The sequence below is a fragment of the Phacochoerus africanus genome, chromosome 2 (assembly GCF_016906955.1).
Source record: "Phacochoerus africanus isolate WHEZ1 chromosome 2, ROS_Pafr_v1, whole genome shotgun sequence".
Classification (NCBI taxonomy): domain Eukaryota; kingdom Metazoa; phylum Chordata; class Mammalia; order Artiodactyla; family Suidae; genus Phacochoerus; species Phacochoerus africanus.
In genome coordinates, this window is record NC_062545.1 from 240,569,062 (window position 1) to 240,588,628 (window position 19,567).

Below are 19,567 nucleotides of genomic sequence, written 5' to 3' on the forward strand. Positions count from 1 at the left end.
AAAAGGGTAAACAGTGAAAAGTAAGTCTATCTCCCACCTCTGTCCCCTAGCCACCCAGTTCCTCTCCCCAGAGGCAACCACTATTACCAGATTCTTACTATCCTTTCTGAGATAGTTTATGCACTTTTATATAAATGGTAGCATTCTACACATGCTATTATATACCTTGGCCTTTTCACTAATTGACATATTTAGAGGTCATTCCATATTTGTACCCATAGGATGATTTCATTCTTTTTAACGGCTGCATAGTATTCCATTGATTGGAAGAAACTTTAAAGCATTTTTAGGATGCTCAAAGAAATAAGTTAAGGGATACTTCCCTTTAAAAGATAGCTCAAGGGGAGTTCCTGTCTTGGCTCAGTGGAAACAAATCTGACTAGTATCCATGAAGACATAGGTTTGAGCCCTGGCCTTGCTCAGTGGGTTAAGGATTCAGCTTTGCTGTGAGCTGTGGTATAGGTTACAGATGCAGCTTAGATCTGGAGTGGCTGTGGCTGTGGTGTAGGCCAGCAGCTGTAGCTCCAATTCAACCCCTAGCCTGGGAACCTCCATGTGCCATGGATGCAGCACTAAAAAGTCAAAAAAAAAATGTAGTTGATATATTAAAAAACTGAATAGATGGGATAAATATTACCCTTTACACAACTGATGAGATAATTGATGGGTTGGAAAATAATACTAAAACATTCACCCACAGATTAATTGAGATATGCAATATCTGAGTTACAGGAAAAAGAGGTTGCTAAGATTACCTCACCTTTAGAGAAGAACTAAATTTTGAAGACACGAAGGCTGAGAATTCTTAGCATTGAACAAGGACCTGAATCCTTGAATCAAAAGTAAACTTTAGAGTCAAGTGAATTAAGTCTAGGCAGTTTGTAGTGAAACTCTAGAATATTTAAAGAGAAAAATTTTAAAGCCACCAAAGTTAGAAACCAGATTACCTATTGAGGTATGATAATTAACAGATTTCTTATCAACAACAGTTGATGCTAGGGGAAAATGGAATAATGTCTTAAATACTAAGGTAAAGTAATATTCAGTATCATTTCATATCCAGGTAAGTTGTTATTCCAGAATAAAGACTTTTAATTAGGTGAAATAGTAAACATTATTAATTATTAATAGCAGAAAGATAATACTTAAGGATTTTTTTAGGGGGAGGACACATTTAAAACAGTTAAAACAAAACTCTAGATTAGCACTATCCAATTCGTTTATAATTTTAAATTTAGAATTTTCTGGAGTTCCCTGGAAGCCTCGCAGGTTAAGGATCCAGTGTTGTCACTGCTGTGGCTTGGGTTACTGCTGTAGTGTAGGTTTGATCACTGGCCTGGGAACTTCTGGAGGTGTGCTGCCCCCCCCCAAATAATAATAAATAAAAATTCTGGTATTTACATTAAAAAAGATAAAAGAAACAAATGAAATTAATTTTTAATAATACATTTTATTTACTCCAGTATGCCTAAAATGTTACCATTTCAACATTCAATCAGTATAAAAATACTGAGTTATTTTACTTTCATGATAAATCTTCAAAATCCAGTGTATAGTCTACACTTAGAGCACATCTCAGTGTAGACTGGCAACTCAAAAGCCACATGTGGCTAATGGCTTCCAAATTTCCACAGTGTAGTTCTGGATAGTAATGACAAACTTGTTGCATGTATGGAGGAATTTTGTTCAGTGGGACGGTGTAACATTTAAGGTCTACATCATGTTCAGGAAGAGGACAGAATATTAAGTAATTTCAGACCTTTCAGAACAATGTATAATTAAATATATACAATTTTTAAAAACTAAAATAGGAATTCCCAGTTTGACTCAATGGGATAAGAGGCATGTCTGCAGCACCTGAACACAGATTCAATCCCCAGCCTGGTGCAGTGCGTTAAAAAATCTGGCACTGCTGCAACTGTGACTCAGATCTGATCCCTGGCCCAGGAACTACGTATGCCACAGGGCTGCCAAAAAAGAAAAAAAAAAGCCTAAAATAAAATAATAAAAATGTAGTTTACAGCTTTCAAATCAGCAAAGTGGAGTGGGGAGAGTGGCAAGAAGATTGAAAACTTGATCAATTCCGTAGAAGATAAGAAAGCTTAAAAAAGTAAAAAAATAAGTAAAAAAGCAAAAGAAAGGATTGATAAATAAAAAACAAGTAGAAACAATTCCAAATATATTAATAGTTCACAGTAAATATAAATGGATTGATCTTTATTAAAAGATAGAGACAGCAGTTTAAATAAAAAACAAAAACATTTCTGTACTCTTTATAGAGATGCCAGAAATTTAAACTATCCAGAAATGGGAAAAGAAAACTGATGTAGTTTATCAGTATTGGACAGATGGAAGAACAAAGGCTTTAATAAGGATAAGGTATAACAGTACATATTAATAAATGGAAAAACCCACCAAAAAGATATAATAATCATGAACTTGTATGAAACTTGAAATAAAGCAAAAACAGAATAATAAGGGATTAAGTTTATAATCATAGTAAGAGATTTTAATGCAGTTCTGTCCAACATTAGCAAATCAAGCAATAAAAATTAGGTTGTAAAAGATTTTAAAATACTTTGAACAACCGCTCTACTAAAAATAGAAATGCAAGATTAATGTAAGAAAAAAATTTTTTTTTCTTTTTTTGGCCACACCCATGGCATGTGGAAGTTCCTGAGCCATGGATTGGACCCAGGCTGCTGTAGTGACAATGACAAATCCTTAACCCACTGCACCACAAGGGAACTCCCCCCTCCCGATTATTTTAAAAATGTATAGTTGAGCTGATAAGAAAGAAGGGAATCCTAGGGCCAAAAATTAAGTGGAAGCAGGAATGCAAAGAAGTAAACTTGTACTCAGCTGGCTTTTACCCTGGAGGCATCTGCCAAATGCTGGTGACTCTTGAGTTTCTGTTTTGACAGGTATGAGGAGTACAAAGGACAGGAGAGTTAATTCTACGTCCAGTTCAAGGTGAGGAGTCTAGTAGAAAACTGCTACTGGCTGGGGACTCCAAAGGGCTATACTTTCAGCATAAAGGTGATCTAGAAATAAACCACCTTGTTCATGTAGACTGTGGCATTGGGTAGAGGGATGTCAGAAAAATCTCTGTGAATTTCTAACCATAAGCCAGCCTTCATACAGCCTTCACACTACCATATGGTCCAGAACCCTCCAGCCAGCAATTTTAAATTGGATCCAGGTTAGTAGTGTGCCAGCTACCTGCAAAAATAGACGCAAATCTTCTCTAGAGGAGAAAACTCAGTATTATAAAGAAGTTAATTCTTCCCAGATTAGTCTATGAATGTAGTGGAGTTTAATTAAAATACCTATAAGATGGGGATTTTTTGTAACCTTGATTTAAAAATTCCTATTTTTAAATAAGAAAGTGCCTATTTGAACAGCAAAGTGCCAAGAATATTGGAGGTAATTTTGAAGAAGACTGAGATGGTACGAGTACTCACCCCTGTAGATATCAGATGTAATCTTAGGACAAGGATAGATTAAGTGACTGATGGAATGGAATAGAGCTTCTAGAACATATGAGAATTTGATATATGACAGCAGGATCGTTACAGACCAGTGTCAGGGGAAGTGGAAAGGAGAATTGGTAATATATATGAAAAAAGAGTAAAATTAGATTTCTATCTCATACCATAACTAAAAATAATTGCCAGTTAGATTAAAGATGTAATTATGAAAGCACACTGTTTTAGAATATAGAATTATGGGGAGTTCCCACTGTGGTGCAATGGGTTAAGGACCCGGGGTTGCCACAGCTGTGGCATAGGTCACAGCTGTGGCTCAGATTTAATCCCTGGCCCAGGAACTTCCATATGTTGCAGGTGGGGCCATAAGAAAAAAAAATTTATACACACACACAAAGAATTGTGTTCTAACTATGAAAAAAGGGTTTTTTTTAGGCACAAGAAGCATAAATCACTAAGGACTGATAAGTTCAACTACAATGAAATTTAAAACTTCATTGTAAACAAGGACATAACAATGTGAGAAGATAAGATAGAGGCTGGTGGGAAGAGATATTTTCAATGCATATGAGCCTGCAAAAAGGGATTAACATCCAGAATATATAACACCATTACCCTAGGGCAAAACAGGCAGAGAATCACATGAGAAACTAAAATGAGCAATAAATTTGGAAAGATTTTTCAAGCTTACTAGTTATCATGGAAATGCAAATAAAAATAACAATGAAGAGATCAAGTATTGTCAGAGGTGTTGAGAAATAGTAACTCATAGACATTATTGATGGAGTATAAGTTCATAAAATTATTCTGCGTAAGGTGAGGATTAGTTGTTTAAAAGAAAGCACAGTGTGAACAAGGAGATATGTAAAGTAGGTTCATTATAGCATCGTTAGTAATAGAAGTTGGAAACAAATCTCCATCAAGGGGACGATAAATAATGAATTCCTTTCGTGTTACAATGGAAACATATCCAACTAGGAACCATGAGGTTGTGGGTTCAATCCCTGGCCTCGCTCAGTGAGTTAAGGATCTGGCATTGCCATGAGCTGTGTGTAGGTTACACACGGCTCAGATCCCGTGTTGCTGCGCCTGTGGTGTAGCCCGGCAGCTGTAGCTCCTCTTGGACCCCTAGCCTGGGAACCTCCATATGCCGCTGGTGTGGCCCTAAAAAAAGAAAAGGAGGAGGGAGATAAATAGTCTACTCATACAATGGAATACTATACATCAGTTAAAATAAATAAACAAGAAGCATTATCATCTGAGAGACATCTCAGAAGTTCAGGGTGGAGCCAGAAAAGCAAATTGTAGAATGAGCTCTGTGCAGTGTGATACCATTTATATAAAGTTAAATAATATGTAAACAAACTTGATTAGGGCATGTATTTGTTTTCTGCTTTGTCCACAGCACCTAGAACTGTGCCACATATTGGGTGCTTATTAAATATTTACAGAATAAATTGAATGTAAAACAAAACCATAATTTTTTTATGGATATGTATTCATGAATTCATAGTATTAAAAACTTGCAAGGGGAGTGACAAACAACAAATTTGGATAGTGGTTCCCTCTGGAGAGGGAGGGAGGGGAATGGGATTGGGGAGGGATATGTAGGGTTCTTCAAATGTGCTTGTAATGTGCAAAAAATTGGAAAGATTGGAGTTCCCATTGTGGCGCAGTGGAAATGAATCTGACTAGGAATCATGAGGTTGCCGGTTCAATCCCTGGCCTCACTCAGTGGGTTAAGGATCGGTGTTGCCATGAGCTGTGGTGTAGGTCGCAGATGTGGCTCACATCCCGTGTTGCCATGGCTGTGGTGTAGACCAGCAGCTACAGCTCTGATTGGACCCTAGCCTGGGAACTTCCATATGCCATGGGTGTGGCCCTAAAAAGACCAAAAAAAAAAAAAAAAGGAAAGCTAACCAAATGTTATAATTTTATAAAGCTGGGTGGTGGGTATCACAGGTGTTTGTTATATTCATAATTTTATGTTTCAAATAATTTATAATTTTCTTTTCTCAAAAAGACATGTCAACTGTTTGCCCCTACTCAAAATGACCTGTGACTAATCTTCTGTTAGAATTTGTGTTCTTTATCAATGTCAGCTCTCACTTACTGCTATCAGTGTGCCTGCCCTAGTACCCCTCGCCTACAAATTTGAATTTGCTTCTTATCTCTTGGTTAGAAAAACAGATTTGAAGCTATTTAGAAATACGTATCAAGTCTTTTGAGTGAGGATCTAAAGGGTCCTCTGGCCTGAGCTTAAGTGTGCATTACTTAATAATACTAACTTCCAGTTTTTGAGTGCTTACCATGTGCCAAACCTTTTGTGAAGCACGTTTAATACATTATATTGTTTAATCCTCACAGTATCCTGATGTGAGGCAGATATTTTACCCATTTTAAGGAATGAAGAAACTGCAACTCATATATTTGCCCGAGGTCTTATATATAGTAAGTGTTAGAGCTGGAATTCATCCTCAGTTCCATTAGACCACCTCACTGTACTGTTGAGAGATGTGGGCATGCATTTCCTGGATTGGTTCTAGATAGTCATTTTGCACTACTTAGTAATGTCTTCTAGTTCATTTCTTAGTTTTGAGGTATGCTTTCTTATAAAATATTAATAGTTTTGGAGAGTATTTTATGTTGCTTCATATGAAAGTACAAGGGAAAATACGTAATTTAAATTCTTAAGCCCATTATACAGCCTCATATACAGTATGAAGATTGAAGAGTCCATTTAATAATCAAGATCCCCCAATTATGAGATTACAAGGAGAACTGAAATTATCATAAGAATATTTACTGAATGACATAGCAGCTAAAAAATTAGTACATATTTAAATAGTCCAGGAACAGCTTTTCCCTCCTACTGTCTTTGTTGGTCTTTTCCTGATTGTTACATTTCGAACAATATAATGTTTAAGTGCAGTGCTCACGTGGGGAACAATGAGATTCTGATTTTGCAAAGGATGTAAAGTTTTGCAGAGCTCTGAGAGTGATGTTAAAGAACTGGTAAAAATCATTGGCAAAAGAGGATCTAGTTATCAGTTAGAGAAAAGAAAACGTCAGAAATGATGACAGGGCAGAAACTTCGAAGAATTATGTGAATATCTCACAAGACTAAGCAAAGTCCTTTGCAAAAATTGATAAAGATTGAATACTGTAAAGAAATGGCTGTCTTTTTTATTATAGTACAAAATTCAAATGTTTGAAGTAAGGGTGCCATATTCTGCTGTCAAAATTTCATTGGCAAGACTATGCAAAAACCCAAACATTTAATTTATTCTTGTTCTAAGAATTGGCATATACTTAAATGCAAAAAGGCTTTTTTTTCATGATTTTTTAGTTTTTTAAGATAGAGCACTTTCCCTCATACAATGAAATGTTGGTACCTGTTTTAAGAAAATTCAATTTCAGTTGCTCTTATCCTTTACCAATTATCCCTTGATAATGACTACCTTGTTTTATCCAGATGTCAATTTATCCAGAACTGTTATAGTCATATGTTGGGGTTTAATAGGAATGTATGGAAAAGTTCTATAATTCAGAAACTCATAGATTTCAGTATGTGTGAATGAGTGTCTCTTGTTTATTAGTTATGAACTTTAAAATATTTTATAATTATTAACTTATTAGGCTAGACTAAGTTTTAATTTGAAAGGATTGGGCCAGATCTCCAAGAACTTATTTACCACTTTACATTTTCTTATGCCTGTTTACTTTAGGATAAAAATTGTTGTAAGTGCTTAAACTGGTTTCCTAGTCTACAGTCTTAGTTTTCTATGATTTACCCACCCTCTTTACCAATGATTTTTCAGTACCAAAAATTTTAACAGGAAATAGTTTGAGGCAAAAATGAAAAAACTAAAGCCTAAGTATTGAATTTTTCATGAAAGTAAATTTATTCAATTCAAAATTATTAACTTTTGTTCCACAATTATATTTTCTGCATTACTGGTATTAAAATATCCTTTCAGGAGTTCCTGTCATGAGTCAGTGGTTAACAAACCCAGACTAGTAACTATGAGGTTGCAGGTTCAATCCCTGGCTTTGCTCAGTGGGTTAAGGATCCAGCATTGCGGTGAGCTGTGGTGTAGGTCGCAGATGCAGCTTGGATCCCATGTTGTTGTGGCTGTGGCATTAGGCCGGCGGCTACAGCTCCCATTAGACCCTTAGCCTGGAAACCTCCATATGCCGCGGGTGTGGCCCTAAAAAAGACAAAAAAAAAATTGGAGTTCCCGTTGTGGCGCAGTGGAAACGAATCTGACTAGGAACCATGAGGTTGTGGGTTCAATCCCTGGTCTCGCTCAGTGGGTTATGGTGTTGCCGTGAGCATGGTGTAGATTGCAGATGTAGCTCGGATCTAGCGTTGCTGTAAGGCTGGCAGCTCCGATTCAACCCCTAGCCTGGGAACCTCCAAATGCCACGGATGTGGCCCTGAAAAGACAAAAGACAAAAATAAAATATCTTTTCATACAACGATGGTGATTTTTTTCAATGGCTTTATTGACCAGAATTTTAAGCTGATCTCCCTATTTTCTTTTTTATGAAATTCCAAGAATTTTGAAAAGTCAGACAGCTCAGAGATCCTTCTGGATGTCTTAACCAGTTATGTTAAGTCTTAACTAGTCATGAAAGTCTTAACCAATCATTTTAACCATGTCTTGCTTGAAACCCTTTAGAGTGGACTACTGTGGCCTAAAGCAGTATAATACCATTGGGATTTTGTACATTAAGTATTTTCCATATACTAAATATCTTTTTTCTCTAAATTTTTCAAATGTATAAAAATGCTTTTATGATGATCAAATTATTTTAAAAGTATGACTCTCCAGTAGCCTTTTGTCATTTTGTATTTTTTTCCATCAGGTGTGAAAGTCATTGAAATATTTTTATTTTTATTTTTAATTTTTTTTTTTTTGCTTTTTAGAGCCATACTGGGCCATTTGGAAGTTCCCAGGCTAGGGGTTGAATTGGAGCTGCAGCTGCCAGCCTACACTACAGTCACAGCAATGCAGGATCAGAACTGTGTCTGTGACCTACACCACAGCTCACAGCAATGCCGAATCCTTAACCCACTGAGTGAGGCCAGGGATCGAACCTGTGTCCTCATGGATATTAGTCAGATTTGTTGCTGCTGTGCCACAATGGGAACTCTGAAGTATTTTTACTTTTAAAAGCTTCATCATTAAAGATAAAACTATTAGAAAAAAAAAGACTTGACAAGATAGTAACTAAATTTTTGATATGGTAAGAAAACATAATCCACACTGAAAGAAATATATGGAAAACATATTCAGTATACTGTATTTTAAAAACTGAAGTATATTGTCCTTATTATAAAGATAGTTTATAACTAGTAATAATAATATTGCAAAAGGAAAATCAGGAACATGAATAGCAATTCCCAAAAGAAATAAAATCTTCCAATTAATATGAAAAAAAGTTTAATTTTACTAAAAATAAAAGTTTCAGCCTAAAACATGGTATTTTTTTTTCCTAGCACTTAGTAGAATTAAAAAATACCAGTGTGGCAAGGGTTTGGAGAAATAGACACTTCTCCTAACTGCTGGTGGAACTAGATATTGGTATATTCATTTAAGGACATTTTAGCTATGTATATCAAAAGCCTTACATTTAAAAAAAATGTCTTTTTACTTAGCAATATTTTTCTGGAAATGTACACAGAAAAATAACTAGAAATGTGATTAATATTTGGCTATTAGGATGTTCATTGTAGTGTTTCTTTTTTTCTTTTTTTTTTTTTTTGCTTTTTTAGGGCCACACCTGTGGCATATGGAGGTTCCCAGGCTAGGGATCTAATCAGAGCTGTAGCCGCTGACCTACACCACAGTTCACGGCAACGCCGGATCTTTAACCCACTGAGCGAGGCCAGGGATCGAACCCGCAACCTCATGGTTCCTAGTCGGGTTTGTTAACCACTGAGCCAGACGGGAACTCCTAGTGTTTCTTAATAGTAATAAATTGGCAGCAACCTAAACATCCAACAATTACATATTAAAAAAGAGGCATGCTTTTGTGGCACAGTGGATTCAAGCTCAGATGTTGTCACTGCAGCTGCTTTTGTTGCTTTTGTGATGCAGGTTGGATCCTTGACCCTGGGAACTTGCATGTGATGCAGGCACACCCCCTCCCCCCAACAAAAAAAGAAAGGAAGGATTACAGTTCATTCATACAGTAAATACTACTCAGCAGTTAAGAATTATTTTGTTAGTAAATCTTTAATGACATGACAAAATATTTATGAAATAATATTAGGCCCAAAATAGAGGAATTGGGCTAAATATTTTTGTGGGTTGTTTTTTTTTTTTTTTTTACCATTAAAAAAAATCTAAATGGACATGTATTTGTAATTAAGAAATAAGAGTTGCCATTGTGGCTAAGCATTGTGGACCAACATATTGTCCATGAGTGTACAGGTTTGATTCCTGGCCTCATTCAGTGGATTAACGATCCAGCAATGCTGCAAGCTGTGGTATAGATTGCAGATGTGGCTCAGATCCAGTGTTGCTGTCATGCTGTAGGCTGCAGCTGCAGCTCCAATTCAACCCCTACCTTGGGAACTTCCATATGCCACAGGTGCAGCCCTAAAAAACCAAAATAATTATTGAGAATCACTATAGAATAATTCAGTGATATATTTTCTACTTATCTCTGCTTTTATATACATGGCACTTACAGCTGCTATTGCCTCCCAGAGTACAACATCCCCGTACTTACCTCAAACCTTTACTTACCCATTGGCCACTTAAGGAGTTCCTGCTCATTTTTTTCAAGTTCATTCAAATGACACCACCATGAGGTCTTTCCTAACCATCCTATTTTCTTTGCTTATTCGGCACATTGATTTTGTATAATCAATGTGTTTAATGTTTTTTCCACTTAGGCAGTGAACTGCTAATCTCATTCATTTAATAAATACCTGTGAGTGGTACTGTGTATTCTGGGTACTGCACATCTAATCGTGAATTATGTAGGCAAGTTTCCCTTTCCTTCAAGGAGTTTATAGCCTTGTAAAGTTATTCCTTACACAGTAATATTATTATGATAAAAGTGTAGAGTGCTATGGGAAATTAGAAGATTGGTAAATCTGGTCCAGGCTGGATAGAGAATGTTTCCTGGAGGGGATAATAGCTATTAAGAAGATAGCAAGTGTTATCCATGTTAAGATGTAGGGAATACGTGCTTTCAGGTAGGAGAACAGCCTGTACAAAGGCCTGGAATTTTAAAATCATGTTAAGTTTCAGGAAGGCCTTTATGGTATTTGTGGCTATTGAGATTAATTTCTGATAGAAAATAATTACGTATAATTTTATCATGGAAGAAGCTCCAGGATTCATTTTTTCTGCAAGACATTAGGAAGTTATATATAACAGTATATGTTAGAGAAAACATCCTAATGTTGAATTAATCAGAAATTAAAAGGTGATACATTGTTATTGTTATTTTTAAGTATTAACATGAAATACATTTAAAGATTGATAAATTAGTATAAAATTTAAAAATATGAATTACAGAATATTTTAATTGTTTTTGTTTTTATTGAAGTGTAGTTGATTTCAATGTTGTTATTTTCTGGTGTACAGCAAAAGGATTCAGTTATACTTTTTTACATTCTTTTGCATTATGGTTTATTATGTTGAATACTGTCCCCTTACTATACAGTAAGAACTTGTTTATGTTTTTTATATAGTAGTTTGTGAACCTCAAACTTCTAATTTATCCTTCCCCCTCCCTTTCCCCCTTGGTAACCATAAGTTTATTTTCTATGTTTGTGAGTCTGTTTCTGTTTTTTAAGTTCATTTGCATCATCTTTAAGATTCCACATATAAGTGATACCATGTGATATTTGTTTTTCTCTGTCTGGCTTCACTTAGTATAATCTCTGGGTCCATCCATGTTGCTGCAGATGGCATTACTTCATTCTTTTATATAGCTGAGTAATACTCCATTGTGTGTGTGTTCTTCACACCACATCTTCTTTATGCTCTTTTCATTCTCAAGATTGTTTTGGCTATTCAGGGTCTTTTGTGTTTCCATACAAATTTTAGAATTATTTGTGTTCTAGTTCTGTGAAAAATGCCATTGGTATTTTGTTAGGGATTGCATTGAATCTGTACATTGCCTTGGATAGTATGGTCATTTTAAGAATATTAATTCTTTTAATCTAAGAACACGATATATCTTTCCATTTGTTTGTGTTGTCTTCAGTTTTTTTCATCAGTGACTCATAGTTTTCTGAGTATAGGTCTTTGTATCCTATAGAATTCATTGATGAACCTAGTAGTTTTTTGGTGGTGTCTTTAGGATTTGTCTATATACAGTATCTTGTCATCTGCCTACAGTGACAATTTACCTCGTCCTTTCCAATTTGGATTTATTTTCTTTTTCTTCTTTGATTGCCATGGCTAGCTTCCAAAAAAATGGCGAGAGTGGACGTCCTTCTCTTGTTCTTGACCTCAGAGGAAATGATTTTAGTTTTTCACCATTGAGTATGTGTTAGCTTGGTTTGTCATTTATGGCCTTTATTATGTTGAGGTATGTTCCCTCTGTGCCAACTTTCTGGAGAATTTTTAACATAAATGGATATTGAACTTTATCAAAAGCTTTTTCTTTATCTATTGAGATTATCATATGGTTCTTATTCTTTAGTTTGTTAATGTATCACAGTGATTAATTTGCAGATGTTGAAAAATCCTTGCATCCCTAGAATAAACCCAACTTGATTATAGTGTATGATCCTTTTTGTATGGTTAAATTTGGTTTGCTGATAGTTAAGGATTTTTGCACCAGTGTTCATGAGTGATATGGCCTGTAATTTTCTTTTTTGTGTGATAGCTTTGTCTGGTTTTGGTATCAGGGTGATAGTAGCCTCATAGCATGAGTTCACGTGTTCCTTCCTCTGCATTTTTTGAAATAGTTTGAGAAAGATAGGTGTTAACTCTTCTCTAAGTGTTTGATAGAACTCACCTGTGAAGCCATCTGGTTCTGGACTTTTGTTTGTGAGGAGTTTTTTAATTACTTACTCAATTTTATTAGTGGTAATTCATCTGTTCATGTTTTCTGTTTCTTCCTGGTTCAGTCTTGGAAGATTGTAACTTTCTAAGAATTTTTCCATTTCTTCTTTGTTGTCCTAGAAGTGAGATTATTTGGAGAATGCCTTTGAATTAATAGATTAAAAATGATGTGGACTTTTAATAGCAATTTTTTATGTCAATGTATTCTAAATAGAAAGATGTTACTTGTAGCAGAGTAAGTATTTCTCATAATTTTGAACATTTTACACTTAACATGTCTCTCTTGGCAATTAAGTCCTCAAAATCTCCTTTGCCTTCTATTAAATTGTCTTTCACCATTTGTGTTTCCTATACAGATTCTAAATTTCTTTTCCTCTAGCCCTGTTCACCAAATACCCACTCCTGTCTTTGGTTTCAAATAAACAATAAAGCAAGTAGATAAAATTGCAGTGTGGCTGTCATTAAATCATAATATCCTTCTCCGTGATTATGTGAGCTATGATTACTACATATATATATATATATACACACACACACACACATATATATACACACACATATATATACACACACATATGAATCACTGAGTTTATACAGTGAGTTTGTAGTCTTTTTTTTTTAATTAAGTAATATAGAGACTTTCTCAAGTTTTCTTTAATAAACGATTAAGTAAACTAGTTTTTCTTTTCTGCTTTGTAGATTTCTTGATAACCGGCTGTTTGCTACCTGCTCTGATGACACTACAATAGCATTATGGGATCTGAGAAAGCTGAACACCAAAGTATGCACTTTACATGGTCACACTAGCTGGGTGAAGAACATCGAATATGATACTAATACAAGACTCTTAGTAACATCAGGATTTGATGGAAATGTCATTATTTGGGACACCAACAGGTTTGTGAATAGGAAACCAATTAGGAGTACAAATTTTTAAGATGGTAAACGCATTTAGTCTTCTCTCTTAGCTCTCATGTCTCTGTAGGAGAAAGAAACTGCCTTTGGGAAAAGCAATCAGAAAGTGATTCCATCTTTTGATATTGCTCTTAGTCATATATTCTGACTAAAAATTTTGGAGAAAATTATGTGGAAAGGAGACCAAGTAATATAGCTAATGATGAAAAGTGGTTTTTGAGTTTTCTGAATTTAAGAAATTTAAGGGGAAATATTTTTTGTTATTTCCATTGTGGAATTGAAATGTTTTTCACTTTGATCCTTCAATTCTAAATCTATTTTGTAATTTCTGCACTTTGTTTTCATGCATTTAAAAGAATAGTTTCTTGGTTGGAGAAGTGCTGATCCTTAGATGTTTCAAAACAATGTGTGGTACAGTTTTAGTTGTCACTTACAGGAGAAGAGAAGAGGACTTCTACTGGGATTTAGTCGGCAGGGATCAGAGTTTCTAAACAACCTGCAGTACATGGGACAGTTTGCACAGTGGATCCGTCATCCCATCTAAAATGTCACTAATGCCTGAATTGTGAAACATTTAAAGATTTATAGCTATGCAAATTGTTTGAGCAAAGCATAGAGCTACTCAGTATCCTTAAACTAAGACATATACCTGTTTAAATTTAGAATTATTTTTTAGTTTAGAAATAAAATTTGAATAGGAATGTAAATGATAACTTCCAAGTTAATAGAAGGATAAAAGGTTAAAAAAACACAATCCAGTAGAAGCAGAGAAGGGAAGAAAATCAGTTTTTTAAAAAACAGGTAAGTTAGGAGTTCCCATTGTGGCTCAGTGGTAACAAACCTGACTAATATCCATGAGGACGTGGGTTCGATCCCTGGCCTCGTTCAGTGGGTTAAGGATCCAGTGTTGCCATGAACTGTGGTATAGGTTGCAGGCACAGCTCAGATCCCGCATTGCTGTGGCTGTGGTGTAGACTGGCAGCTACAGCTCCAATTCAGCCCCTAGCCTGGGAACTTCCATATGCCACAGGTTAGGCCCTAAAAAAAAAACAAACAGGTAGGTTAAGAAGCACAAAAATATGTAGGCAGATATACCAGATATCAATAATTATAATTACATATGTGAGTTCCCATCATGGCTCAGCAGAAACGAATCTGACTAGCATCCATAAGGACACAGGTTCAATCCCTGGCCTCGCTCAGTGGGTTAAGGATCCAGCATTGCCGTGAGCAGTAGTGTAGGTTGCAGATGTGGCTCATATTTGGTGTTGCTGTGGCTGTGGTATATGCCAGCGGCTACAGCTCCAATTTGACCCCTAGCCTAGGAACGTCCATATGGCACGGGTACAGCTCTAAAAAGACAAAATGATAAGTACATATGGACTTATGTAGCCATTTAATAGTACTAGATTGTATTAAAAAACAAAAACAAACTCTCTTTTCTTTGTAAGGAAGACACCTAAAACATAAAACACAGAAGGTTTGAAAGTAAAATGATGGGAAGAATAATAGGCAAATGCAAATCAAAGAAAAACAGTTATGGAGTTCCTTGGCAGTGCAGCAGGTTAAGGATACAGCATTGACACTGGATCCTGTGGCCCAGGTCACTACTGTGGCATGGGTTTGACCCTTGGCCTGGGAACTTCCACATGCCGTGGGCAAGGCCAGAAAGAAAAGAAAAACACTTGTGTCTCTGTTTAAAATACAATTTAAGGCATAAAATATTAGTAGTAAGAAAAAAAAAAAGTACTATGTTAAAAGGTTTATCTCACTAAAACATAAAATTTTTTGTACATACCTAATAACATAGTCTCAAACCATAAAAGGCAAAAATGGACACACAAGTAGAATCCCATCTTAGTAGAAAATATTAACACTGTTGTCTCATTTACTAACAGATAAAATAGACCAAAAACCTAGTAAGTCTGTAGATTTTATTATTATTAATAAGCTTGATCTCGTAGACATATGTAGAATTCTGCTCCCAAATAGTGAATAGATCCTCTGAAGCAAACATTGAGCTTCAATTTTTGAACATGTACAAAAATTGAGCATTACTGGACTACAAAGTAAGTCTCAACCAATATCAAAATTATCACACAAACCATTGTCCCTGACCTCAGTACAGTTTAACCACAGATAATAAAAATTCCAATGTTTGGAGACTTATAAACTCACCTTCTAAATAATTCATGGATCAAAGAAAAAAATCGTAGGCTAAAAATTAATGAACTGAATATCTTATTCAAATAACTGGAAAAAATAGGAGTTCCTTTGTGGGTTCCTTTGTGGCTTAGTGCCTGTGAGGATGCAGCTTTGATCCCTGGTCTCACTTGATGGGTTAAGGATCCAACGTTGCTGAAAGCTGCACTATAGGTTGCAAATCCAGCTCAGATCCTGTGTTGCTGTGCCTGTGGCATAGGCTGACAGCTGCAGCTCCCATTTGACTCCTAACCTGGGAACTTCCAAATGCCACAGGTGTGGTCCTTAAAAGGAAAAAAATACTGGAAAATATAAAAAAGGGTTAACCAAATCAAAGTAGATCATGGGGCGTTCCCGTCTTGGCTCAGTGGTTAATGAATCTGACTAGGAACCATGAGGATGCAGGTTCCATCCCTGGCCTAGCTCAGTGGGTTAAGGATCTGGCGTTGCCGTGAGCTGTGGTGTAGGTCACAGACTCGGCTTGGATCCCGAGTTGCTGTGACTGTGGTGTAGGCTAGCAGTTGTAGCTCCTATTTGACCCCTAGCCTGGGAGCCTCCATATGCCGCAGGTGCGGCCCTAAAAAGCAAAAATAAAAAATAAAAAATAAATAAATAAATAATAAAAACACACCCTTGCAAAACTGATCAAGGAAGAAACAGAAAACCTGAAATAGACCCATTACCAGGACTGATATTTAACCATTATGCACTGGTTAAACCATTAAAAAACTGTTAAAAGATTGAACTTCTGCCATACTAATTAATAAACAGTCACAATCCTGAATCATTCTCAGGTGTCATATCCTGGCACCTTCTGAGTACCTTGGCCCTCTTCTGGGGATATTGCCCTCAATATCTCCCTATGATCTAGTAGCTAAAGTCCCCCTTACATAGTAGAGTAATTCCAGGACTCAATTTCAGCATTGCCACTTGCAACAACTCTGACTGGTTTCATGCAGGGTTGGTTATTTTAATATTCTGAACATCACCTCTGCCTTAGCCATTATAGAAATGAAAAAAATAAATTAAAAACCTATCTACTAATAGAATAGCCTGTCGGTTTTACAGGTGACTTCTACCAAATAATACAAGAAGCAGAACATTCCAATTTTATTAAACTGTTCAGATTCCAGGAAAATGGAATACTCCTTACCTCAGACATGAAGAAGGTATGACTTCCATACCTAAACTCAAAATGAAAGGTCATATTTGCATGAATGTAGATGCAAATATTCTAAAAAAGGGAAAGGTGGAGTTCCCGTCGTGGCTCAGTGGTTAATGAATCCGACTAGGAACCATGAGGTTGCAGGTTTGATCCCTGGCCTTGCTTAGTGGGTTAAGGATCTGGCATTACCAGGAGCTGTGGTGTAGGTCACAGACATGGCTCGGATCCTGCGTTGCTGTGGCTCTGGCATAGGCCGGTGGCTACAGCTCCGATTAGACCCTTAGCCTGGGAACCTCCATGTGCTGCGGGAGCAGCCCTAGAAAAGGCAAAAAGACAAAAAAAAAAAAAGGGAAAGTTGATCCTAGGAGCTAGTAATAAAAATATCATGACCAAGGAGTTCCCATCGTGGCTCAGTGGTTAACGAATCCGACTAGGAACCATGAGGTTGCAGGTTCGATCCCTGGCCTTTCTCAGTGGGTTAGGGATCCGGCGTTGCCGTGAGCAGTGGTGTAGGTTGTAGATGTGGCTTGGACCCCAAGTTGCTGTGGCTGTGGTGTAGGCCGGCGGCTATAGCTCTGATTAGACCCCCAGCCTGGGAATCTCCATATGCCGTGGGAGCGGCCCTAGAAAAAAAGTCAAAAAGACAAAAAAAAAAAAATACACACACACACACACATATATGTGTGTGTGTGTGTGTGTACGTATTATGTATGTATCATGACCAAGTTGGGCTTACTCTAGAAATGAAAAGATTATGTGTTAGTAGAAATTCTATTCATATATTTTATTACATTAACAGATTAAATAGATAAATCCATATGATTATTTCAACCAAAGAATAAAATTCAGCATTCATTCATAATTAAAAGAAAGGACATCATTACAAACCTTATAGAAATGAAAAAGATTATAAAGGAATACAATGAACAACTTTATGCCAACAAATTAAACAACTTAAATGCCTGTAGAGTCAGAAAATGCTTAAACTGACTTGAGAGCAAATAGAAACTCTATAGACCTACTTATCTGTAGCAAGTAAAGAAAGTGAATTGGTAATTTTAAGATCTTTCCACAATGAAAAGTCTAAGTTCAAAAGCTTCACTGGTGAATTTTTACCAAACATTTACAGAATAAATAATATCAGGCCTTTACAAACTCGCAGAGAAAAGAGAGGCGGAGAGAACACTTCCCAACTCATTTTATGAAGCTAGTATTACTCTGATACCAAACCAGACAAACATCATAAGAATAGAAAACGATAGACCTATATCCCTATCGCAAAAATTTGATAAAAATCTCAACAAAATATTAGCAAATCAAATTTAGCAACATATATAAAGGATTATATATTACAATCGTATGGAATTTATACCAGGAATACAGAGTTGGTTTAACATCTAAAAGTCAATTAATGTAATATATCATATTAATAAAAGCCAAAGCCTATATATATGATCATCTCAATACAGGCAGAAGAAGCACTTGACAAAATCCAACACCCATTTGTGGTAAAACTAAGAATAATAGGGAACTTCCTCAGCCTGATAAAGGACAACTATGAAAGACCTATAGCTAAAATCATATTTAATGTTGAAAGACTAACTACATTTCCCCTAAGACTGGGAATAAAACAAAGATGTCTGCTCTCACCATTTTTATTCAGCATTGTACTAGAGGTAAAATCTACTGAAAGTACAGTCAAGGAAGAAGAATAACAGGCATCTAGATTGGAAAGAAAGAAAACTATCTTTATAAGTAAAAGATAGAATCTTATATAGAGAAGATCTTGAATTCACAGAACTACTAGAACTAATAAGTTCAGCAAGGTCATAAAATATGCAAGATTAATATACAAAACTCAATCGCATTTCTGTTCATAAGCAATTAACAGTCCAAAAATGAAGAAAAACATTCCACTCATAATAACATCAAAAAGAATCAAACACATAGGAATAGATTTAATAAAAGAAATATAGGGTTTGCGGAGTTCCCATCTTGGAGCAGCGGAAATGAATCCAATAGGAATCATGTGATTGTGGTTCAATCCCTGGCCTTACTCAGTGGGTTAAGGATCCAGCATTACTATGAGCTGTGGTGTAGGTCACAGATGTGGCTCAGATCTGCTGTTGTTGTGAGCTGTGGTGTAGGCTGGCCGCTGTAGCTCCGATTAGACCCCTAGCCTGGGAACCTCCATATGCCACGAGTGCGGCCCTGAAAAGACAAAAGACCAAAAAAAAAAAAAAAATTATAGGGTTTGTACACTGAAAACATTGCTGTAAGAAATGTAAGATGTAAATGAATGGAGAGACCATTCCCTGCTCATGTTTTAGAAGACTCATCAGAATGGCAGTTCTCTCCATATTTATCTATAGATTCAATGCAGTCCCTAACAAAATTCCATCTGCCTTAAGACAAATTGTCACAATGATTCTAAAATTTGAATAGAAATGAAAATGACCCAGAATATCCCAAACAATCTTGAAAAAGATGAAGTTGGAAGACTCACACTTCCCGATTTGAGAAATTCCCACAGTGCCATAGTAATCAAGATAGTGTAGTATTGGCATAGGCTAGATGTCTAATATAAATTAAGTGAACAGAATTGAGTGTCCAGAAATAAACTCTTGTATTTATGATAAGCTGATTTTCAACAAAGGTGCTAAAGTAATTCAGTAGTTCAGGAAAGGATAGTCTGTTCAACAAATGATATAAGCAAATGGATATCCACATGCAAAAAAATTAAAGATCATTATCAC

The 19,567-nt window shown here is 36.0% G+C and overlaps 1 protein-coding gene across 1 annotated transcript in view; it reads left to right on the plus strand.

The window, feature by feature from the left end:
- DCAF10 (DDB1 and CUL4 associated factor 10) overlaps positions 1-19,567 on the plus strand; it is a 65,678-nt gene that overhangs the window by 28,571 nt on the left and 17,540 nt on the right. Inside the window, exon 3 of the mRNA XM_047767965.1 lies at positions 13,229-13,426. Coding sequence (XP_047623921.1) covers positions 13,229-13,426 — 198 coding nt within the window. The remainder of the gene's footprint in view (positions 1-13,228; positions 13,427-19,567) is intronic.